Source organism: Pogoniulus pusillus, chromosome 30 (assembly GCF_015220805.1).
Source record: "Pogoniulus pusillus isolate bPogPus1 chromosome 30, bPogPus1.pri, whole genome shotgun sequence".
Lineage (NCBI taxonomy): Eukaryota > Metazoa > Chordata > Aves > Piciformes > Lybiidae > Pogoniulus > Pogoniulus pusillus.
Genome location: NC_087293.1, coordinates 12,292,039 through 12,316,504, shown reverse-complemented (window position 1 = coordinate 12,316,504; position 24,466 = coordinate 12,292,039). Strand labels below are relative to the sequence as shown.

The 24,466-nt window shown below is 50.4% G+C and overlaps 1 protein-coding gene across 2 annotated transcripts in view; it reads right to left on the bottom strand.

Moving 5' to 3' along the window:
* Window positions 1-24,466, bottom strand: part of GRK3 (G protein-coupled receptor kinase 3) — a 101,427-nt gene that overhangs the window by 50,243 nt on the left and 26,718 nt on the right. For both annotated transcript variants that reach the window (XM_064168898.1, XM_064168899.1), the window contains exon 2: window positions 22,407-22,483. In XM_064168898.1, coding sequence (XP_064024968.1) covers window positions 22,407-22,483 — 77 coding nt within the window. The remainder of the gene's footprint in view (window positions 1-22,406; window positions 22,484-24,466) is intronic.

Here is a 24,466-nt window from a genome sequence, read left to right as displayed (position 1 = left end):
CATCTGAAAGTGCCATCCATAGCCCCAGCTACAGCACACCTGAAATCCTTCCACTCTCAATTTCAGCGAATCACAGAAGCAGTCAGGGTTGGAAGGGATCACAAGGAGCAGCCAGTTCCAACCCCACTGCCATGCCCAGGGACACCCTACCCCAGAGCAGGCTGCACACAGCCTCAGCCAGCCTGGCCTCAAACACCTCCAGCCATGGCGCCTCAACCACCTCCCTGGGCAACCCATTCCAGCCTCTCACCACTCTCATGTTCAACAACTTCCTCCTTATGTCCAATCTGACTCTCCTCACCTCCAGCTTTGCTCCATTCCTCCCAGTCCTGCCACTCCCTCACAGCCTAAAAAGTCCCTCCCCAGCTTTCTTGTAGCCCCCTTCAGATCCTGGAAGGTCACAAGAAGGTCACCTGGGAGCCTCCTCTGCTCCAGCCTGCACAGCCCCAACTCTTTCAGTCTGTGCTCACAGCAAAGCTGCTGCAGCCCTCTCAGCATCCTCCTGGCCCTGCTCTGGACACACTCCAGCATCTACAGAGCCCTCTTGTCCCAGGGGCTCCAGAACTGGATGCAGCACTCCAGGTGGGGTCTCAGCAGAGCAGAGCAGAGGAGGAGAATCACCTCCCTGGCCCTGCTGGCTACACTTCTGCTGCTGCAGCCCAGGCTCTGCTTGGCTTTCTGGGCTGCAAGTGCACACTGCTGGCTCCTGTTGAGCTTCTCCTCCACCAGCACCCCCAGATCCCTCTCCTCAGGGCTGCTCTCCAGCCACTCCCTGCCCAGCCTGCATTTGTGCTTGGCATTGCCTCAACCCAGCTGCAGGACCTTGCCCTTGGTCTTGTTGAAGCTCCTGAGTTTGGCTTGTGCCCACCTCTGCAGCCTGCCCAGGTCCCTCTGGCTGGATCCCTGCCCTCCAGCCTGGCTGCTGCACCACACAGCTTGGTGTGGGCAGCAAACCTGCTGAGGCTGCACTGGTGCAAATCCAATTAGAGCCTCATGTTCTCCCTAATGACCATCAGAAGGATGTAGACTCCCATGGAAATGACAAGAGGTGATGGTTAATGCTGGGGGGGATTCCCATGGGAGTCCAGAAGAGAATGCTTCCCCATGACAACAGCTGGGACACTGGAATCATCTCCCAGGGGAAGTGGTGGATTCTCCTGTGCTGTGCAGTGTAAAGCTTCAGCTTGACAGCTCATTCTATCTGCCTTGTGAGGAGAGGCTGAGAGACTTGGGACTGCATATTCTGGAGAGGAGAAGGCTGCAGTGGGACCTTAGGAATGTTTAGGAATATCTGAGGGATGGAGGGCAAGAAGGGGCCAGGCTCTTTCCAGTGATGTCCTGACATAGGACAAGGAGCAAAGTGCGACCCAGGAGGTTCCATCTAACCAGAAAGAGAAAATTCTTTGCTGTGAGGGTGACAGAGCCCTGGAACAGGCTGTCCAGAGAGGCTGTGGAGTCCCCTTCTTTGGAGACTTTCAAGATCCTTTCAAGACCACAGTCTCAAGTTGTGCAGGGGGAGGTCTAGGCTGGATGTTAGGAGGAAGTTCTTTACAGAGAGAGTGATTGGCATTGGAATGGGCTGCCCAGGGAGGTGGTGGAGTCACCATCCCTGGAGGTGTTGAAGCCAAGCCTGGCTGAGGCATTTAGTGCCATGGTCTGGTTGATTGGACAGGGCTGGGTGCTAGGTTGGACTGGATGAGCTTGGAGCTCTTTTCCAACCTGGGTGATTCTATGACCCTTCTAGATGCATTCCTGTGTGGCCTGCCTTAGGTGATCCTACTTTGGCAGGGGAGTTGGGCTCGATGATTTCCAGAGATCCCTCCCAACCCCTGCCATTCTATGACTTTATGATACTACCCCCTAGAAAAGCTGGACCAGTTGATCCTCAGGGTCCCTTCCAACCTGCCACCCTCTGAACCACTGCTCCTTCAACCTCCTGTTGCATCCACAAGCTCTGCACCTCCCCTTGCAGCGACGAGGAAATCTCTTTTACCGCTGCTCTTCCACTGAGTGAAAAATTATTAGCCAGGAACTGGGAGCTCTCAGAAAATAGCAAAACTAAGTGACAGGCACAGCACTGACTAAGTGACAGGAGTTTGAAGGAGTTCAAGGAGGACTGACGTAAAGCACAATAAGAACAGTTCAGCTCCAGACGGCAAAAGAGGCCCCAGAACAGAAAGCAGGAATTAAAGAAATGATAGCGTTAAGTAACAGCTAAAAGGAACCAGCAATTAGTGATGGAATAAAGATGCTGACAGCTTCTGCTTTCAAGCTTTCTTCTTCCATCCAAGAGAATTCTTTGCCACAACCAGATCATTGCTTGTTAAAGAAGAGGTTTTAAAAGGCTTTTTTATCTTCCTGCTGGTAACGCCAAAGAAATGGAGGAGATCGATAATGGATGGAGGGGAGTGTGAGCCACCACCCAGCTCCAAACCTCTGCTTTCCCAGGACCTAGGCTATTCTTCTTCCCATTATCTTTTGATGGACAATCCTGTCCCTAAGTTTGCCTGATGCCATTAATTGCATTAACTCCAAATGCCAAACCAAAATGCCTCTCAAGGAGGGATAAAGAAGACCATGGAGACTTGACTGGATGCCAGCGAGCAGGCACAGGTAGGGAGGCATTGGAACAGGCTGTCCAAGGAGGTGGTGGAGTCACCATCCCTGGATGGGTTCAAAAAAAATGAGTGGATGAAGCAGTTTAGTGGTCATGGAGGTGCTGGGTAGGAGGTTGGACTTGATGATCTTAAAGGTCTTTTCCAACCTTAATGAACCAAGCAACTCGGCTGACAAAGTCTGCACACACACAAGGGACTGAGCCATTCCTACTTGGAGAGTCATAGAATCAGTCAGGGTTGGAAGGGAACACAAGGATCAGCCAGTTCCAACCCCCCTGCCATGGGCAGAAACACCTCACACTAGATGAGCCTGGCCACAGCCTCATCCAGCCTGGACTTGAACACCTCCAGGGATGAGGCTTTCACCACCTCCCTGGGCAACCTGTTCCAGGATTGATATAATTGCAGCCTCGTAGGATTATCCAGTCCAACCATCAACACACCACCCATGGCCATTAAATCATGTCCCCAGGTGCCATGGGCACACATTTCTTCAATCTCTCCAGGGATGGGGACTCCAGCACCTCCCTGGGCAGCCTCTGCCAATCCCTGAGCACTCTTGCAGCAAAGAAACTTTTCCTCATCACCAACCTAACCCTCCCCTGGCACAATTTCAGGCCATTTCCTCTCATCCTATCATTGGTTAGCAGAGAGAAGAGACCAACCCTCACCTCACTCCAACCTCCTTTCACCCTCACCTCACTCCAACCTCCTTTAAGGGAGCTGCAGAGAGTTTTACTAAAGAAGTGCTGCCCTTTGCACTGCTGCTGCCATTTGCCTGCCTTGCTGATTGTGCTACCCAAGCAGGAGCACTGCCCCATCACCAGGGTGGCTCTGCCCACGCTCACCAGGCTTGCCCAGGCCAGCTCAGCCAATGCTCACCACAGAACCACAGAATGTTAGAGGCTGGAAGAGACCTTGAAAGGTCACCCACAAGGATGGCAGCTCAAGCCACAGTGCCAACCAAACAGAGGGGTAAGTGCTGGCTGCCTGCCTGCTCCTTGCTGTCTAAAGGTCACCTCTGCATCCATAATGTCCTATCTTGATCCTCAGGAGAACATCAATGAACCCAGAGCCTGGAATCATCAATAAAAACATTAATGAGGAACTCCACAAACTAACCTTGGAGAGCCTTATCTCACTGGGACTTTATTAGCATCTGATTCAACTGTTCTCTTAAAGAGGAGTCAACAGCAACCTTATTAAAACAAACAGAAGGGGCTGGGTTAAGACAGCAGAGCTAAAAATAGGCACCTTTAACCCTGCTCTAAGTCTTCACAATGGCCCTGGTTGAAAGGAAGCTGAATCTCCTTCCAGCAGACCTGAACCTGCTCCAAAATGCTGAGGTAGGCTCTTTCCAGCAGGCAAACCAGCAAATTGGAACAAGGAAAAGTATCAGGCTGGTTCCAAACCCTAACCAAACGTGCTGTGTGTGAACAGGGAGTAGTGACAAACACATAAGCAGTGACACAGAAGGACAGAATCAGGCAGGGTTGGAAGGGACCACAAGGAGCAGCCAGTTCCAACCCCCCTGCCATGCCCAGGGACACCCTACCCTAGAGCAGGCTGCACACAGCCTCAGCCAGCCTGGCCTCAAACACCTCCAGCCATGGGGCCTCAACCACCTCCCTGGGCAACCCATTCCAGGCTCTCACCACTCTCATGGTGAAGAACTTTGCCAGAATCCTGCAGGATCATTTCCCAGTGCCTGCAGCTCCTGCAAGGACAGGACAGAACTTCAGCACATGGTGAAGGCAGGCACATCTCCCACTAGACCAAGTTGCTCAAGCCCACATCCAACCTGGCTTCCAGGAAGGAGCATCCACAAACTCCCTGGGCAACCTCTTCCAGGGTCTCTCCAGCCTCACTGTGAAGAATTCCTTCCTAATCTCCAGTCTCTATCTCCTCTTGTTGTATTTGTCTCAGGTAACACAAGGAAACCCACCCTGGGTACCAGCAACAGAGCTGGCTCTTAAACATAGAACCACAGAACTGTTGAGGTTGGAAGAGACCTTTGTGATGATCAATTCCAAGTAGTCCAACACACAATGTTCAGTTAGAGGCCTCTTAAACCATATAGAAACTGTAATTCCACCCAGCAGAACACCAGCCAAGTCCCAGATCCCCTCCTCTGAGGCACACACACACACACTCAGTTGCCATAGCACAGGATAATTAAGACCACCTAACAACTCCCAAACTGAGCAAACCATCAATTTCCTTGCTCAGGAACAAAGAGACTTGCTACTAGCAGGGAAATAAATTCCTCTGCGTGGGAATGCCAGCTCTGGTTAGGGACAAAGCCACACAAATCCTCACAGCCCAGAAGGCACCACAGATTTCACTCCTCCTCCTTCCAGTTTGGAGCTATTTGTCCTTAACCTCCTTCTCCTGCCAGATCCCTGATGGACCTTCACTTTTCACTCACCTCCTAACAAATGAAACCATTAGCCCTGTGCAGAGATGCAAAAACCTACCCCACAGGTCAAGCTTTGCATGCAATGGGGAGGAGAAGAGTTTTCTTCCAACAGAAGCAAACTGAGCTCAAAATGAGGCTGGAAGTTGCCAGGTAGGTGATTTAATGGCTTCTACAGATCATCTGGAGGAAATAAACTTGGGCTAAAAGCCTTGAAGAGTCTTCAAAGAGAATCCTTCTTGCCAGGCATATTTTCCACTGTTGTCTGTGGGTTTCTTTCCCCATAGATTCATAGAATGGCTTGGGTTGGAAGAGACCTTCAAGATCATCTAGTTCCAACCCCACTGCCATGAGCAGGGACACCTCCCACTAGAACAAGTCACTCAAGGCCTCATCCAACCTGGCCTTGAACACTTTCAGGGAGGGAGCAGCCAGAACCTCCCTGGGAAACCTGTGCCAGTGTCTCCCCACCCTCACTGGAAACAATTTCTTCCCAATCTCCAGTCTCAATCTCCCCTTTCCAGCTCAAATCCACTGCCCCTGGTCCAATCACTACAAGCCCTTGCTAGAAGTCCCTCCCCAGCCTTCTTATGGGTCCCCTTCAGGTACTGGAAGGCTGCTCTAAGGTGTCCCTGGAGCCCTCTCTTCTCCAGGCTGAACACCCCCAACTCTCACAGCCTGTCCCCAGAGGGGAGATGCTCCAACCCTCTGACCATGACCATCCTCTGCACCTACTCCAGCATTTCCATGTCCTTCAATTTGTGCTGGGGGAGGTATAGGCTGGATGTTAGGAGGAAGTTGTTGGCAGAGAGAGTGATTGGCATTGGAATGGGCTGCCCAGGGAGGTGGTGGAGTCGCTGTGCCTGGAGGTGTTGAAGCCAAGCCTGGCTGGGGCACTTAGTGCCATGGTCTGGTTGACTGGCTAGGGCTGGGTATTAGGTTGGACTGGCTGAGCTTGGAGGTCTCTTCCAACCTGCTTGATTCTATGATTCTTGTGCTGGAGGCACCAGAACTAGACTCAGTGAGCTCCCACCAGAGCAGAGGAGCAGAATCACCTCTCCTGTCCTGCTGCTCACACTGCTTTTGCTGCAGCCCAGGCTACCCGAGCCTCAGACAGAAGTTTTCCACATCCTTTCCTTTTCATGGCTTTAAAGAAGAAAACAAACAGTTGCACATTCAGCATTCAGAGGCACATTTCATGAGGACACTGAGGTGGCTGTGGTAGGTTTGGGGTTTTTCTTTGAGGCAGAGCTGCTGTGGCAGTCGCAGTGGGCGAAGCTCAGACCTCATTTTCTTTTCAATGATTAACAGCAGCCTGTTAAAAATAGAGCAGATCTCTTTTTTCCTTAGAAATCCTCTTATCATGTGGATTGGTGTCCCACCACTTGACATCTTGACAGCTGCTGGTCCTATCCTTTGAAGCCTGCTGTCAGAGGACCTGGAGGGGTGTTTACCATGAGAGCATCATGCTCCCAACAGCTCTTCTGAGCCTGAAGATGAACAATAAGTGACTGCCCTCAGTAAGTCAATGCATCAGCTGCTGAGGATCCTCTGCCTTGAGATTTGACACAGAACTATAGAATCATGGAATGGTTTGGGTTGGAAGGCAGCTCAGAGCTCATCTATTCCAACCTTCCTGTCATGGGCAGAGTCACCTCCCACTACCCCATGCTGCCTGGCCTTGAACACCTCCAGGGAGGAGACATCCATGACCTCTCTGGGCAACCTACTTCAGAGTCTCAGCACCCTCATATTGAAGAACTTCCTAAGATCCAGTCCCAACCTACTCTCCCTCGGGTTAAAACCATTCCCCCTTGTCCTGCCTCTATGGAAAGTCCTCCACAGCCTTCCTGTAGGCTTCCTTACTGGATTGGAAGGCAGCTCTAAGGTCCCCCTGGAGCCTTCCCTTCTCCAGGCTGAACACCCCCAGCTTCCTCAGCCAGTCCTCACAGCAGAGCTGCTCTAGTCCTTGGATCATCTTTGTGGCACTCCCTTGGACTCACTCCAACAGTTCCTTGTCCCTCTTACGATGGAGACACCAAAACTGGATGCAGTATTTGAGCTGGGGCCTCACAAAGAGGAAAGGGAAAGAATCACCTCTCTTGACCTGCTGGAATCTGAGAATCTGGTGGAGTTGCTGTCCCTGGAGGTGCTCAAGCAAAGCCTGCATGAGGCACTTAGTGCCATGGTCTGGTTGATTGCATAGGGCTGGGTGCTAGGTTGGACTGGATGAGCTTGGAGGTCTCTTCCAACCTGCTTGATTCTATGAACTCATCTCAAGTCCTGTCTGGAATGTGTGTGCTGGAGCAGCAGTGCAGCTCTCTTGGTCCTGTGGCTGCAGGAGTTCAAGGCATGCTCTGGTTCAGCACTTGAAAAGGTGAGTGACCAACTTCAACAAGGGTTAGTGACCTCACTGGGCAATGGGTGCTTGCACCAAAAGAGGTGTGATCAGTTGAGTCTGCTCCTGTGCTCTGGGGAGACCTCACCTGGAGCACTGCATCCAGTTCTGGTGGCCCCAATGCAAGAAGGACATGGAGCAGATGGAGAGAGTCCAGAGGAGGCCAGGAAGATGATCAGAGGGCTGGAGCACCTCCTGTACTATTCAGCATAGCAAAGGTGAAAGCAAAGATAGAGTTGTGGAGAACAAAAAGTACCTTTGGAAGATGAAGGATTTTAAAACATATGGAAAACTACTCCCCTTTTTATAAGGACAACTAAAGACAAAAGGGAAGCACTCTTGGTGATGGCACCAGGCTTTCTTCAGTGGTGCCCTGGCAGGACAATGGGCAACAGGCACAAACTGGAACAGAAGTTCCATCTGAACACGAGGAGGAACTTCTTGGATTTAAAGATGAGGGAGCCCTGCAGCAGGCTGCCCAGACAGGTAGTGGAGTCTCCATCTCTGGAGACATTCCAAACCCAGCTGGCTGAGCTCCTGCCTGTCCTTCTCTAGGTGATCCTGCCTTGGCAAGGCAGGTGGACTCGATCTCCAGAGGTCCCTTCCAACCCCTAGCATTCTGTGCCTTCATTTCAATCAAAGAAGCTGATTAAATTCCTTCACTAAAGCACAAAGCACTTGAGGTTCTGTTCTGTTCTCACAGAAGCAACTCCCACCACTCTTGTAAGTGGTGCTAGCAGCTCCTAACAAGCTATCAGCAAGCTCCCAACTATTAGCAGCAGCTTACAAAGATCAGGAGGGTAGTTTGTAATTTCTTGTAGGGCTTCTTTCTTCAGCTTCCAACAATACTGAGTCCCCATGGAGGATGTGAGAGTTGGGATTTCCCTCCTCAGTATTTTTCCACCCCACAACTCAGTAAATCACTGCCCCACTACATGGCAACATGCCCCCAGTATTGAAAATGTCACTACTCTGACACTCTTAAGCTACAAACCAGAGAATCACAGAATGGTTCTCCTTCTGGAGGGCATCTCAAGGCACTTGGAAGAGAAGAAGGTTATCAGGAGTAGTCAGCATGGATTTACCAAGGGGAAGTCCTGCTTGACTAATCTGGTAGCATTCTATGATGACACAACTGAATGGGTAGATGCAGGGAGAGCAGTGGGTGTAGTCTACCTTGACCTTAGCAAGGCCGTTGACACTGTCTCCCATGACATCCTAGTGAGCAAGCTCAGGAAGCGTGGGATGGAAGAGCAGGCAGTGAGGTGCTTTAGGAACTGGTTACAAGACAGAGTTCAAAGAGTGGTGATCAATGGTGCCAGGGCCAGCTGGAGAGCTGTCACCAGTGGAGTCCCCCAGGGATCAGTGCTGGGTCTGGTGCTGTTCAACATCTTCATCACTGCCACTGAAGAGGGGACAGACAGACAGTCTGCTCAGCAAGTTTGCTGATGACACCAAGCTGGGAGGCTTGGCTGAGACAGCTGCAGGCTGTGCTGCCATCCAGAGAGACCTGGACAGACAGAGCTGGGCACAGAGGAACCAGATGAGGTTCAACAAGGACAAGTGCAGAGTCCTGCATCTGGGGAGGAATAACAAACTGCACCAGTACAGGCTGGAGGGTGACTGCTGGAGAGCAGCCCTGTGGAGAGGTACCTGGGAGTGCTGGTGGCTAACACCCATGGGGCAGCAGTGTGCCCTTGTGGCCAAGAAGGCCAATGGGATCCTGGGGTGCATTAAGCAGAGTGTGTCCAGCAGATCCAGGGAGGTTCTCCTCCCCCTCTACTCTGCCCTGCTGAGACCTCATCTTGAGTACTGTGTTCAGTTTTGGACTCCCCAGTTTAAGAGGGACAGGGATCTGCTGGAGAGAGTCCAGAGGAGGCTATGAGGATGATGAGGGGACTGCAGCACTGCCTGATGAGGAGAGGCTGAGGGACCTGGGGCTGCTTAGTCTGGAGAAGAGAAGACTGAGAGGGGATTTAATCAATGTTTGTAAACATCTGAGGGCTGGGGGTCAGGAGAGGGGGACAGGCTCTGCTCACTGCTCCCTGGGATAGGACAAGCAGCAATGGATGGAAGCCGCAGCACAGGAGGTTCCAGCTCAACACAAGGAGGAACTTCTTTGCTGTAAGGGTCCCAGAGCACTGGCACAGGCTGCCCAGAGAGGCTGTGGAGTCTCCTTCCCTGGAGCCCTTCAAGGCCTGTCTGGATGTGTCCCTGTGTGATCTGAGCTAGATTGTATGGTCCTGCTCTGGCAGAGGGGTTGGACTCAATGATCTCTTTGGGTCTCTTCCAACCCCTGCACCCTCTGATCCTGTTTGGGTTGGAATGGACCTCCAGAGATCATTCAAGCAACTCCCCTGCTAAAGCAGGGTCGCCCAGGGCAGGCCACACAGGAATGCATCCAGATGAGTGTTGAAAGCCTCTAGGGAAGATTTCTACTTCTTAGGAAGGGCCTAGGTCTGTGTGTGCTTCTTCTAGGGAGCAAGCAAGATTTGATCATTTAATGAAGCCACAGAACAACTTCACAACAGAATCACAGAATGGAAGGGACCTCCAAAGCTCATCCAGTCCAACCCTGCTGCCAGAGCAGGAACACCTACACCAGATCACACAAGAACACATCCAGGCAGGTTTTGAGTATCTCCAGAGATGGAGACTCTACAACCTGCCCTGGGCAGCCTGTTTCAGTGCCCTGTCACCTTTACAGGGAAAAAAATCCTACTCATGTTTCCATGGACCTTCCTGTGCCACCCATTGCCCCTTGTGCTGTCATTGGGCATCACCAAATAGAGTCTGGCTCCATCTTCTTGGCACTCACCTTTACATCTTTATAAACATGAATGAGGTCACCTCTCAGTCTCTTCCTCTCCAAGCAGCACAGGTCCAGCTCTTCAGCCTCTCCTCACAAGAGAGATGTTCCTCTCCCTTAATCTTTGTGGCTCAGTGCTGGACTCTCTCCAGCAGCTGTGAATTCTCAAGCTTCTGATCATAGAACTGTTTGGGCTGGAAAAGCACTCTAAGATCATTAAGTTCAAACATCAACCTGAGACCACTACAGCCATCAAACCAAGTCCCACAGTGCCATGGCCACAGGCAACTCCAGGGATGGTGACTCCAGCACCTCCCTGGGCAGCCTGTTCTATTTCAGGCTGCCAGCAGGAGCTTTACCACCGCGCAAAGAATCAAACTGCTCTGTGACACGTGGAGGAGGATTGCTGTCCTGTGGTCAGAATCAGAACACAAAGAAAGCAGTAATCAGGGAGTAAATACACACAGCACTGAGGTAAAGAGAAGCAAAACCCACAAGAACAACAGTGCCAGTGCAGCTGAGTCTCCTCCATGAATTTTAAAGCTGGTTCATTCTGTGTGCTCTAAGAAGGAAGCTGCTGAGAGCTGGAGGTGCAGGAACAGATGGTTCTACTCCTCAGACTCTTTTCCCCTTTTAATCAAAGAAATTATTGACAGAAGTATCTAGAAACATTTAAGAACCTGGGTTTGCATAATTCTCAACCTATCTAGCCAACATCTGGAAGCAGAATATTCCAGAGGCACTGGCTGGGCAGAATGCTCTCAATGGAAAGAGGCTAGAGAGAAGCAACCACCCTGTAAGGTCACTGCTCTGTTCCTCTCCAGAATCTGAGGAGGTCTGATGCACATTTCTCACCTCCTGACAGGGCACCAAGTGATTTTCTGCAGCAAGAAGAGTTAGATAATGCCTGGATGGAACACAAGGCCTATGAGGAGAGGCTGAAGGAGCTGGGGGTGTGCAGCCTGCAGAAGAGGAGGCTCAGGGCAGACCTCATTGCTGTCTACAACTACCTGCAGGGAGGCTGTAGCCAGGTGGGGTTGGGCTCTTCTGCCAGAAGAAGGGGACACAGTCTCAAGTTGTGGCAGGGGAGGTCTAGGCTGGATGTTAGGAGGAAGTTGTTGGCAGAGAGAGTGATTGGCATTGGAATGGGCTGCCCAGGGAGGTGGTGGAGTCGCTGTGCCTGGAGGTGTTGAAGCCAAGCCTGGCTGGGGCACTTAGTGCCATGGTCTGGTTGATTGGCCAGGGCTGGGTGCTAGGTTGGGCTGGCTGAGCTTGGAGCTCTCTTCCAACCTGCTTGATTCTATGATTGTCTGAATCTCTGAATTCTTCAAAACCTAACCTCAAACCTACATAACTGCCCTGCAAAAGCTCATTTTCCCCCCATGACTTAAATCATGCAAGACCAAAACTGTATCTAAATGCCATATATATATATAGACCAGCATGCCCACAGTACCCTTTAGCACAGAATCACAGAATGAGATGAAATTCCAGCTAATAGGATATAGATATATATATTCCTTATCATCAAGCTCAGGCTTAATCTGCAAATCCCCTGGGAAATCACACAACCATCTTCAACCCTTCCACAAAGGCAGGCACAGGAGCACATCAAGCTGCATCCCAACAAAGGAATGCTCAATTATTTATGTTGAGAAGAAAACCCCCAAATGAATCCATACATTTTTTATAGTGACTTTGGATACTATTTGTCCCTGACACGCAAGCCAAGACACCTCCTCAGAACTGCCTGCACATCAAAAGCAAGGTAAAAACAATCTACTGCAGGAAGCTTCAGCTTAGAGGGAGAGTAAATGGGACAGACTTTTGAGCAGGGCCTGTTGGGACAGGGCAAGGGATGAGGGTTTAAGCTAAAAGAGAGATTCAGAGTGGAGAGAAGGGAGAAATATTGGACATTGAGGATGGTGACAGGTTGCCCAGAGAGGTGGGAGATGTCCCATCCCTGGAACCACTCCAGCTGAGGTTGTCTGGGGCTCTGAGGAACCTGCTCTAGTTGAAGATGTCCCTGCTGACTGCAAAGGGGGCTGACTGAATGAGTCTGAAAGGTCCCTTCCCACCCAAACCAGCCTGTGAATGTATGTCTGTGTTCCTCCAAATGATCTTTAACATGATCCATGCAACTATCCCATTTCTTTTAGCACAAAAGCAAAGCCTGGTAAAAGAAACTTAGCTCCCAGCAGCATTTCAATACTGATGGAAATCTGCATCTTAAACCTAAGGCTAATTCAGGGAAAGAAAAATTGCTAGCAGCCAGGGAGAATGAGTTTTGCAAGAGGGTCCTGAGGGTTATAAGAAGGTATCATAGAATCAGAGAATGGTTTAGGTTGGAAGAGATCTCAAAGCTCAGCCAGTTCCAACCCTCTGCCATAGGCAGGGACACCTCCCACTAGAACAGGTCACTCAAGGCTTCATCCAACCTGGTCCTGAACACCTCCAGGGAGGTTGTGGAGCATAGGATCACCCAATGTGATCTTTGATCTTTGATCACATTGGGTGATCCTGTGCTCCACAACCTCCCTGGGCAACCTGTGTCAGTGTCTCACCACCCTCACTGCAAACAACTTCTTCCTAACATCCACTTTCAATCTCTCCTCTGCCACTTTAAACCCATTCCTCCTCCTCCTGTCATTACAAGACCTTGTCAATAGTCCCTCCCCAGCCTTCCTGTAGCCCCCTTCAGATCCTGGAAGGCCACTCCAAGGTCTCCTCCAAGCCTTCTCTTCTCCAGGCTGCAGAGCCCCAACTCTCTCAGCCTGTCCTCATAGCAGAGCTGCTGCATCCCTCTGAGCATCCTGGTGGCCTCCTTTGGACTGGCTCCAACAGTTCCATATCCTTCCTGAGCTGGGGACTCCAGAACTGCACACAGGTGGGGTCTGAGGAGAGCAGAGTAAAGGGGGAGAATGCCCTCCCTTGCCCTGCTGGCCACATTGCTCTTGCTGCAGCCCACAGCCCAGCCTGACCCCAGTGCTGCACAGGAACAGCTCCCCTGTGAGCTGTCTCACGTCGATAGTTTCCGTTTCAGTTTGCAGTCCCTCAGTTTCCAACCTCCACTTGTGGTTTGGGTTGTTTTTAACTGTTCACACCAACCCTGAAAGGGCAGCAAGAGTAACACAGATTTAAAGGGCTCCCACAGACCATCTCTGAGCCAGGTTTTAGTCTGAACTCGAGGTGAAAATCAGAAGTGACCTGAGAAAGAGGAAGATCAGTCCTCAAAGAGTGTTTTAAAGCTCATTTTTTGGTACAAGTGACTTCCTCATTTGGATGGGGGCTGCTTCTGCATGGTGGCTGTCCTGCCCAGGTCCCACATGGAACCCCAGAATCAAGTCATCTGCATTGCTGGAGAGAGTCTAACAGAGGCCATGAGGGGCCTGAAACACAAACCCTATGAGGAGAGGCTGAGGGAGCTGGGGGTGTGCAGCCTGCAGCAGAGGAGGCTCAGGGCAGAGCTCATTGCTGTCTGCAGCTCCCTGAAGGGAGGTTGTAGCCAGGTGGGGTTGGGCTCTGCTGCCAGGCACCCAGCAACAGAACAAGGGGGGACAGTCTGCAGTTGTGGCAGGGGAGGTCTAGGCTGGATGTTAGGAGGAAGTTGTTGGTAGAGAGAGTGATTGGCATTGGAATGGGCTGCCCAGGGAGGTGGTGGAGTTGCTGTCCCTGGAGGTGTTCAAGAAAAGACTAGATGGGGCATTTAGGGCCATGGTCTAGATTACTGGATAGGACTGGGTGCTAGGTTGGACTGGATGAGCTTGGAGGTCTCTTCCAACCTGGTTGATTCTATGATGATGAAGGGACTGGGACATCTATCTGATGGGGAAAGGCTGAGAGCCTTGGGGCTGTTTAGCCTGGAGAAGAGCCTGAGAAGGGATCTTATGAACAAATATCTGAAGGGTGGGGGACAAGTAGGTGTGACCAGGCACTTTTCAGTGGTGTCCTCTGATAGGGGAAAGGACAATGAATACAAACTAGAACCTAGGAGGTTCCATCTGGACAGGAGGAAAATGGTGTGAGGGTGCTGGCACCCTGGAGCAGGCTGCCCAGAGAGGTTGTGGAGTCTCCTTCTCTGAAGCCTTTCAAGGCCTGCCTGGATGTGTTCCTGTGTGACCTGAGCTAGATTGTGTGGTCTTGCTGTGGTAGGGGGGTTGGACTGGATGATCTCTTTGGGTTCCTTCCAACAGGGATTTGAAGATCCAAAGCCACCTGGACATGTTCCTGTGTGACCTGTCCTAGGTGACCCTGCTTTGGCAAGGATGTTTGACTCAATCTTCAGAGGTTCCTTCCAACCCTTGCCATTCTGTGATTCTATGACCAACCAAGCTGCCTTCTTGCTCTTAGAGAAACTCTTTTCCCTATTTCATGGCTGCACATAATTAAACACCAAAATAGCAGAAGAGAGTCAAATTATTGCCTCTCATGAACAGTGTCACTAAAGAAGTCCAAGGAGACACCTTCAATCTCTCAGGTCTTAGATCAGTGGCTAATGCATGCCTCCAGGTGACTCTGGCTCTAAAAATATTCTGGTTTTAAAGAAACTCAGCCCAGGTTTTAGAATCCCTGAATTGTTTTGGTTGGAAAAAACCTCTAAAATCCTCTCCTACCTATCACAGAAGCACAGGTTGAAAGTTGGACTTGACCTTTGAGGTCTTTTCTGACCTCAAAGATTCTCTGATAGAATTGCTGTGGTTGGAAAAGACCTCTGAGATCACTGAATCCACCTATTAACTAATTTCCCTGGTTTATCTAATTCATTTGATTTAATATGCCTCTATTACACAGGAAGCATTTCACATGCAGGCTGGAACTTGTCACCATCCTCTGCCTGCAAGGATGGAGGATCCTGCCCCAGCCCCGGGGGAACCACACACACCTTAGCTCCTCAGCATACTTAGAATCATAGAATCAAGCAGGTTGGAAGAGAGCTCCAAGCTCAGCCAGCCCAGCCTAGCACCCAGCCCTGGCCAATCAACCAGACCATGGCACTAAGTGCCCCAGCCAGGCTTGGCTTCAACACCTCCAGCCACAGCCACTCCACCACCTCCCTGGGCAGCCCATTCCAATGCCAATCGCTCTCTCTGCCAACAACTTCCTCCTAACATCCAGCCTAGACCTCCCCCTGCACAACTTGAGACTGTGTCCTCTTGGACCAGCCCTGGGCCTCTCAAGAGGTCACCTGGAGTGGTGTGAGACATCAAATCATAAAAGTCTTTGCCAACCAAAATGGCTCTAAGATCACTGAGTCCAACCAGTGTAACATAAAATACACAAACAACCATAGAATGGGTTGGAAGGGACCTCCAAATGCCATCTGGCTCAACCCTCCTGCAGTCAGCAGGGACAAGTTCTGATAGATCAGGTTGCTCAGAGCCCTGTCAAGCCATATCTTAAATATCTCCAGGGATGGGGCCTCAACCACCTCCCTGAGCTACCTGTTCCAGTGATCCACCACCCTCAGGGTGCAGAAGTTACTCCTGACTTCCAATCTAAACCTGCTCTTCTCTAACTTCAATCCACTGCCTCTCAGCCTATCCCTGCAGTCCTTTGCTAACAGTCCCTCTGCGGCCTTCTTGCATCCCCCTGCAGGTACTAAAAAGCCATTATAAGGTCTCCCTGGAGCCTTCTCTTCTCCAGGCTGAACAACCCAGCTCCCCCAGCCCATCCTCCTCACTGATCCTTCCTTGACAGCAGGCAAAGCAGCAGCTCCAGAGTCATCACAAGCAGCTAGAAATGACTAGAAGCAAGATCTTCTCATTTTGCCATCCCTTTGCTCATTCCAGAGCCAAAACCCCAGGTGCTTCTCTTTACTCCCCACCAAGTTTTATTGCTTTCATTGTTATTTCCTCAGAGGACTCTTTAATTAGTTCAGAATGCCAACAGCACATAGATCTTATGCTTAAATTAAACAATAGCTGAAATAATGCTCTGGGGAGGTACTTTTCCCAGCCTGTTATTTTTAGGTATCTCAGGGAGCTCACTGAGCTGTGCTACCACAGAAAGAGGAAGAGCAAGAATGGTTTTTTCTCACCAGATTTTTAACTCAAGACCCAAGCTAACAGTTAGCATCAAAATCCTGAGCTCATGAAAGAAGATGGGTCCAGAACTAGAGTAGCAAGTAGCAGAAAACACCATTCCCTGCCCTAAAAACCAACTCTTGAGCTGTTCTCACCCTAGTTTGCTGGGTTGGGGCTTTTTTTTTTAAGCACTGGAGGAAACAGCAGTCAGAAGAGAGAGGAGAACTGCAGAGGGCAGGCAGAAAAGTCCCTCCCCATGGCTGGAGCTTGTCTCTGCAGAAGAACTACAAAGCAAACCAAACGTTCATCTGCTCTGGAAACACAGCTTAAAAAGGAACCAGAATATCCCCCTGGCTATACTTAGCTGCAAGCAGGAGAAAGGGAGCAGATAAGAAGGCAGAAGAGCCCTGCACAAGCCATGGGTGTGTAGGAAGAAGAGCTGATACAGATGGCAAAACGCTCACCCTGGCTGGGCTGAGCTCCAGCTCGCAGCCTGCTGATTTCAGAGGCTAGAAAAGACCACTTGGAATGAATCACCCCCAGAAAGATCATTCCTCAGGAAACAAAAGTGGATGGGAAACAAGAAAGGAAAAAAAAAATTAATTAAAAGGAAACCATTTGTAACTTCTGTCAACTACAAGGTTCTTTTTCTTGCCTCTTTTTACAAGTGGTGTGTTTCAAGCAACTAAAACAGAAACTAGCTCAGCTTCGAGGGGAAGAAGAGAGCAAGCTGCTTACTAGGCAAGGTGAGAAGCTTATCTTGCAGCCTGACCAGCTGCTGAAACAGCTAAAACTCCTCTTTCTCCAAGACCCTGAGCCAAGGGCTCTGTGTAACAGAAGAGAAAGCAAGAAGGGTGTAACCAAACGGTCCCAACAGCTTCCAAGCGGTCGCCAGAGAACCCAAGGCTGAAGCAAAGTCAAGACCTGAAGCTGTAGGATGCTTTCCCATCACATCCCTGAATTTCCAACCCAACTTCATTCACTGCCTACCAGGTAGATGCAATTGAGGATCACAGAATTGTTTTGGTTGGGAAATACCCTGGAGTGATAGGGAGGTTGAGACTGGAGATTAGGAAGAAATTCTTTCCAGGGAGGGTGAGGAGACACTGGCACAGGTTGCCCAGGGAGGCTGTGGATGCCTCCTCCCTAGAGGTGTTCAAGGCCAGGTTGGATGAGGCCTTGAGCAACTTGGGCTAGTGGGAGATGTCCCTGCCCATGGCAGGGGGGTTGGAAATGGATGATCTTGAAGGTCCCTTCCAACCCAAACCACTCTGTGAACATATTCAATGAATTATGGATTCCAACCTTCTGTCAGAAAGTCCAGTGTCAGACATAAGACTCTCTAAACTGGAACTGGCAACAGGTTTGGACCAAAGCATTTAGGTTGGACATCAGAAATTCTTTCCTACAAGGGGGGTGAGGCACTGGAACAGGCTGCCCAGAGAAGCTGCAGATGCTCTAAGCCTGGAAGTGTTCAAAGGCAGATGGAATGAGGAGCTGGGGGTGTGCAGCCTGCAGAAGAGGAGGCTCAGGGAAGAGCTCATTGCTGTCTGCAGCTACCTGAAGGGAGGCTGTAGCCAGGTGGGGTTGGGCTCTTCTCCCAGGAAACCAGTGGCAGAATAAGGGGAAACAGCCTCAAGCTGTGCCAGGGCAGGTTCAGGCTGGATGTTAGGAAGAAGTTTTTCACAGCAAGAGTGATTGGCATTGGAATGTGCTGCCTGGGGAGGTGGTGGAGTCCCCATCCCTGGAGGTGTTAAAAAGGAGGCTGGATGAGGCACTTAGTGCCATGGGTTAGTTAATTAGAAGGTCTCAATAATCCAACCTAGTACCTAACCAATTAATCAGGTCTTTTCCAACCTGGTTAATTCTGTGATTCTATGTGAACGGAACCTTGAGCAACCTGATCCAGTGGAAGGTGTCCCTGCCCGTGACAGGGGGGTTGGAACTAGATGATCTTGAAGGTCCTTTCCAACCTAAACCAGTCTATGATTCCATGATTTAAGTTTAATAACCACAATAATCCTGTTCTACAGCAATCTTATCACCTAAATGACTCCCCTTGACACTTGGCAGCCTCTGAGGCAGACCCCAACCCACTCAGCAGCCAGAGACATTACAGCTCATTCCCAAACTGCCTCTGAACTCAGCCATTCGATGAGCGAGGAGCTCAGAAGAACTCCACCTGCAATTTCACCCCAAGCCACCAAGCAGAGAGGGTTGCACACGTCAGTGAGAGACACACTGGGCCAGCAGAAAACGTCTCCTTTTCTCTATTTTCTGTTCTGAAGCAAACACATAATCTGGTGTTGTAGCAAACAGGATGTGGTGAGGAGACAAGGAGCTAGAGGTGGTTACGCACTCGCTTCGAGACACGCTGTACTTCCCCACCAAGCTTCTGCTGGGGAGGAAGCAGCTTCTGAGGGAACAGCCTGCTGCTGCTGCTGCTGGGCTCTTAAAGGCTGCCAGAGCGTTTTTCTGGGCAGCTCCATTATCTTCACGTCCTCTGACTCATTAGGAGATTCTTAGAGAGTTGAAGATCATTCTGGAGCATCGCTCCTGCAAACTGTCTGTCATCTCCCAGAGATGAGAGAGACTTATTTGCCTTCCTGAAGCAAAACAAAGCAAGATGTAAACAGGGGGCAGGCATTTGTTCATGCAAACCTTATGAAGCCTCCAGGCCATGGGTTAGATGGGAGATAAGAACAATTTCTTTGCTGCAAGAGTGGTCAGGCGTTGGAACAGGCTACTCAGGGAGGTGCTGGAGTCACTGGTCCTGGTGATGTTCAAGGAACGTGTGGCCATGGCACCTAAGGATATGGTTTGGTGGCCATGGTGGTGTTGGGTTGAGGGTTGGACTTGATGATTTCAGAGGTGTTTTCCAACCTTAATGATTCTATGATTCTGTTCTATCGTTCTAAAAGCTGTGTAGATATGGTGCTGAGGGCCATGGTTTAGCAGGCATGGTGCTGTTGGGTTGAAGGTTGGACTCAGTGATCTTAGAATCATTAAGGTTAGAGATGATATCTAAGATTGTGTTCTATCATAGAATCAAACAGGCTGGAAAAGACCTCCAAGATCATCCAGTCCAACCTAGCACCCAGCCCTGGCCAATCAACCAGACCATGGCACTAAGTGCCCCAGCCAGGCTTGGCTTCAACACCTCCATAGACAAAGACTCTCCCACCTCCCTGGGCAGCCCATTCCAATGCCAATCACTCTCTCTGCCAGGAACTTCCTCCTAACATCCAGCCTAGACCTCCCCTGCCACGATTTTAGACTGTGTCCTCTTCTTCTGTTGCTGGTTACTTGGCAGCAGAGCCCAACCTCACCTGGCTACAATCTCCCTTCAGGGAGTTGTAGACAGCAATGAGCTCTGCCCTGAGCCTCCTCTTCTGCAGGCTGCACACCCCCAGCTCCCTCAGTCTCTCCTCACAGGGCTGAGCTCCAGGCCCCTCACAGCCTTGCTGCCCTTCTCCGGGCGTGCTCCAGCACCTCAACATCTCTCTGCAATTGAGGAGCCCAGAACTGGACACAGCACTCAAGGTGTGGCCTGAGCAGTGTTGAGCACAGGAGCAGAAGAACCTCCCTTGTCCTGCTGGTCACACTGCTCCTGAGCCAGCCCAGGATGCCACTGGCTCTGCTGCCCACCTGGGCACACTGCTGCCTCCTCTGCAGCTCCTCTCTCCCAGCACCCCCAGGGCCCTCTCTGCCTGGCTGCTATGATTCTAAAAGCTGTGTAGATATGGTGCTGAGGGACATGGTTTAGTGGGTACAGTGGTGTTGGACTCACTGATCTTAGAGGTCTTCTCCAGCCTTAATGATTCTATAAGTGCTGCCAGGCTGCTCACTGATGGATTTTCCTGCTCTCATTCTAATCCTCATGGGCAGAGAGTAGGTTTTGGGTTCCAAACCCAAGCTGCTGTACAACTCCCTGCAAATACACATCCGGAGGGAGGTGGTGGGGTGGGAATTGGTGACCATCCTTACAGTGGGACCTGAAAAATGCAGATCTTGAAAGGCTTGAGGGGCTCATTAAGGACAGACACTCGCCACTGATAAAACCAGCACCATCATTAGCCCTGCGCAGAGGAAACCATCCAAGAGGAACAAGTTCTACACCATCAGACAGACTCCTATCAGACAACTGATCAAAGCTCTGGGTTTTACATTTGAAAGGAGGATGCTAAAGAACCAGATAAAACAATGACCTGGAGCTGTAAGAAAAGAACTGTGGTCTGAGAATGCTTAACAGCCTTCATCTGCATGCCTTGCCCGAGGGAAAAATAGGTAGCTTGATGAAGTTTTCTAATTAGTACATAGGGATAAAGCATTGTAGACTAGATTGCTCTTTAACTGAGAAAATAAAGGCAGAGGAAGAGCCAGCAGCAAAGAGATGAAGCAGCAGAATTGTAGCTCTTGAAGAGAGACTCGTTTGACCCAGGTTAATTTCGACTCCTCAGAGCAGGAGCTGCACCACCCCAGACGTGCACCCACGGGTCCAGCCTCAGCTGCGGTCTCCCCCCATCTCCAGCATCCATCCAACGAGATAACAACAAGAGTAAGAGAGAAAAAGAGGTGATTAGACTTTTAATTACCTTGCCATCTTCATTTTCACAGCCTTTTGCATAATGCCTGCCTAAAATTGAAGGTACTTTACCACAAGCAATTATGCTAATGTCTGGAAACAGAGCTAATTTAATGGCAGAGAAGGAGCTAGAAAACGCAATAAAAGCTAAATGAGCGACCACAGAGAGGAAATGCAACATTTGCCATGGCAATGCAAAGTCTCCTGGTGAAAGCAGGCATCTTCAGCTCGAAGCTTTGCCCTTATTTTTGTTCCATTCTAAACCCTCCCGCAGAAGGAAGCAGCTTCAGAAGTAACCAAAACTCCAGCAGAGAGGTCTCAGAAGACCTTTCTCATTTCCAGGTAACCCAGGCCAAGTATTGCTATGACTGTACCAAGGGAGGAGTGGATGTATGACTGCAGCAAGAGCAGGAGAAAAGCTCTCTGCATGGCTATGAACCAAGCAGCTCAAGGTATGGGGAGGAGAAGCTAAGACCTTAATGAAACTCGGGGCTCTAAAATTCCAACTGTGTTGACTGGCTAGGGCTGGGTGCTAGGTTGGACTGGATGATCTTGGAGGTCTCTTCCAACCTGCTTGATTCTATGATTCTAACAAAAAAAGATCTAATCCTTCCGAGGTTCCAGTCAGGAGTCACAGGTTGCAGCAGGTTGGAAGAGATCCACAAAGGTCACTTTGTCCAACTCCCCTGCAGCCAGCAGAGACATCTCCAACTAGAGAAGGCTGCCCGGGGCCACATCAGGTCTGATCCTGAATGTATCCAGGGATGGGGCCTTAACCACCTCCCTGGACAACCTGTCCCAGTGTCTCATCACTGTCAAGAACTTCCCCTCCTGATGCCCAACCTAAATCTGCCCTGCTCCAGTTTCAAACCATTGCCCTCATCCTATCCCCACAGCCCCTTCTAAACAGTCCTGCTCCAGCCTTCCTCTAAGTCTCCTTCAGATACTGAAATGCAGCTCTAAGGTTTCCCTGGAGCCTTCTCTTCTCCAGGCTGAACAGCCCCAACTCCCCAACAGGACTGGGGAGCCTAGCATTGGACACAGTATTCCAGATGTGGTCTCAGCAGGGCAGAGCAGAGAGAGAGAAGAACCTCCCTAGACCTGCTGGCCAGATGTTTCCTGATGCAAACAACCACGACGTCAGCCAATGAAGCCCCCATGCCTGGTATCTCTCCTGCTACAGCTACCCCACCTCAGCAAGGCTTCTTACCCTGCAGAGGGAAGGAGAAAGCCTAACTGATGTGACACATTAGATTGCTGACAAGCCCATACCAAGTAATGCAATTTTCTCCTTGATGTTTCCAAATAATTTCATTAGTTTTCCAGTAGTTTTCCAGAACACAAAGTTAAGTTGACAGATTGCCTTGCTTCATCTTCCTCCCTTTCAGGACGTTTCATCTGACTGAAGACCTTGGCTGCACTAAGCCCTGTGCGTATCCCTCTGCTCCTCAGACCATCTACACCACTGATTGCTCAGCAGCTGGTACAGGGTAGGGGGGCAGGGAGCCAAGCTTACAAATGCTGACCTGAGTAACTTTGGATGGAGCCAAGACTTACCAATCTTTTGATGAAAGATCTTGTCAAAGGTTAATTCACCCCTTTCCTCGAGGTATTTCTGCATAACACTGCGGATGCTGAAAGGGAAGACAAAAGGAAGAGTTAACTTCAAAGTGCTGATTTGCAACCAGGTCTTTAGCATACTTTGGAGAAAAGGAGCATTAAAACAAAGCCTCAGTGTAAAATTCATGCAAAATGAGATGCCACTGCTCATATCCTGCATCACTTCCAGCCTGATGCTCCATCTAAGGACCACTAAGGTCAGCTGGCTCACAGGCAGGTCATAGGATCAGAGGATGTTAGGGGTTGGAAAGGACTCAAAGAGACTGTGGAGTCCAACCCCCCCTGCCAGAGCAGGATCACACAATCTAGCACAGATCACAGAGAAACACATCCAGACAGGCCTTGAAAGGCTCCAGAGAAGGAGACTCCACAACCTCTCTGGGCAGCCTGTTCCAGTGCTCTCTCACAAACACAAGACAGGCTTTTGAATTCAGAATTCAACTCTGCAAAGTTCAATCATAGGATCCTAGAACAGTTTGGGTTGGAAAGGACCTTAAAGATCAGAGAATCACAGACACATCCAGGCTGGAGAAGCCCCTCAAGATCACCAAATCCAACCTAGAACCCTACTCTACAAGATTCACCTTAATCCATAAGCCTAAGCACCACATCCAAACCACCCTGAAACACATCCAGGGTGAGTGACTCCACCACCTCCCTGGGCAGCCCATTCCAATGCCAATCACTCTCTCTGATAACAACTTCCTCCTAACATCCAGCCTAGACGTCCCCTGCCACAACTTCACACTTTGTCCTCATGTTCTAATGCTGGTTGCCTGGCAGAAGAGACCAACCCCACCTGGCTACAGCCTCCCTTCAGGGAGTTGTAGACAGCAATGAGCTCTGCCCTGAGCCTCCTCTGCTGCAGGCTGCACACCCCCAGCTCCCTCAGCCTCTCTTCACAGGGCTCTGCTCCAGGCCCCTCCCCAGCCTTGCTGCCCTTCTCCAAACATCTTCCAGCACCTCAACATCTCTCTTCAATTGAGGAGCCCAGAACTGGACACAGCACTCCAGGGGTGGCCTGAGCAGAGCTGAGCACTGGGGCAGAAGAACCTCCCTTGTCCTACTGCCCACACTGCTCCTGAGCCAGTCCAGGATGCCATTGGCTCTGCTGTCCACCTGGGCACTGCTGCCTCATCTTCAGCTCCTCTCTCCCAACACCCCCAGCTCCCTCTCTGCCTGGCTGCTCTCAGCCACTCTGTCCCCAGCCTGCAGCACTGCTTGGGGTTGTTGTGGCCAAAGTGCAGCTGTGGCCTTGTTCAATCTCATCACTGCTCCCCACTGCAAATATCCACACTGTCCAGTGCAGAGCACCAGTACCTACAAGCTTAACACCTCAACAGCCTTCACCACACAGCATGACGGTGCCAGAACTCCTACCAAGAACCTAAACTTCTCAACGAAGGTTTGAAAATGCCACAACTGAGCATTAACTGGAAGAAAAAGCCATCAGTGACTGCACATCATTCTCTTCACAGCTCACTGCCAGCACAGAAGCAGGAAGCTACCAGTTCAAAGGAGAGCCCCTAGACTTTCCTTGGGTTTGCCCAGTTGGGTTTTGATTCCAGTTTGGGATGAAGAGAAGATCTGTGATAGACTTTGTGGGGAGAACTGGACTGCCAGATAGAACTGGAGCACCACAGGCTGAGTGGGTGGTAGGGCTCCTAGGGTAGAGTGTCCCTGCCCATAGCAGGGGGGTTGGAACTGGATCCTTGTTGGCTGATTCTGTGATTCTAGGAGTGTCCTTCCTCAAAACCAAAGGCTGCAGGCAGAAGTACAAGAGGAGAAGCCATCAGGTGGAGGAGCCCTGGATTGACCCTGCCTTGGTCACAGCACTTCCCAGGGGATATTCTGGTCATTGCCTTGTTTCTTTATTCTTGAATCAAGCTTTAGCTTGCCCTGGCTAAAATCAATGTACAAGTCAATCAAAGCTACATCAGGCTGCTCATGCTGCCACCACCACCACCTAGGACTGAGGAAATGAGCCAACACAAGCT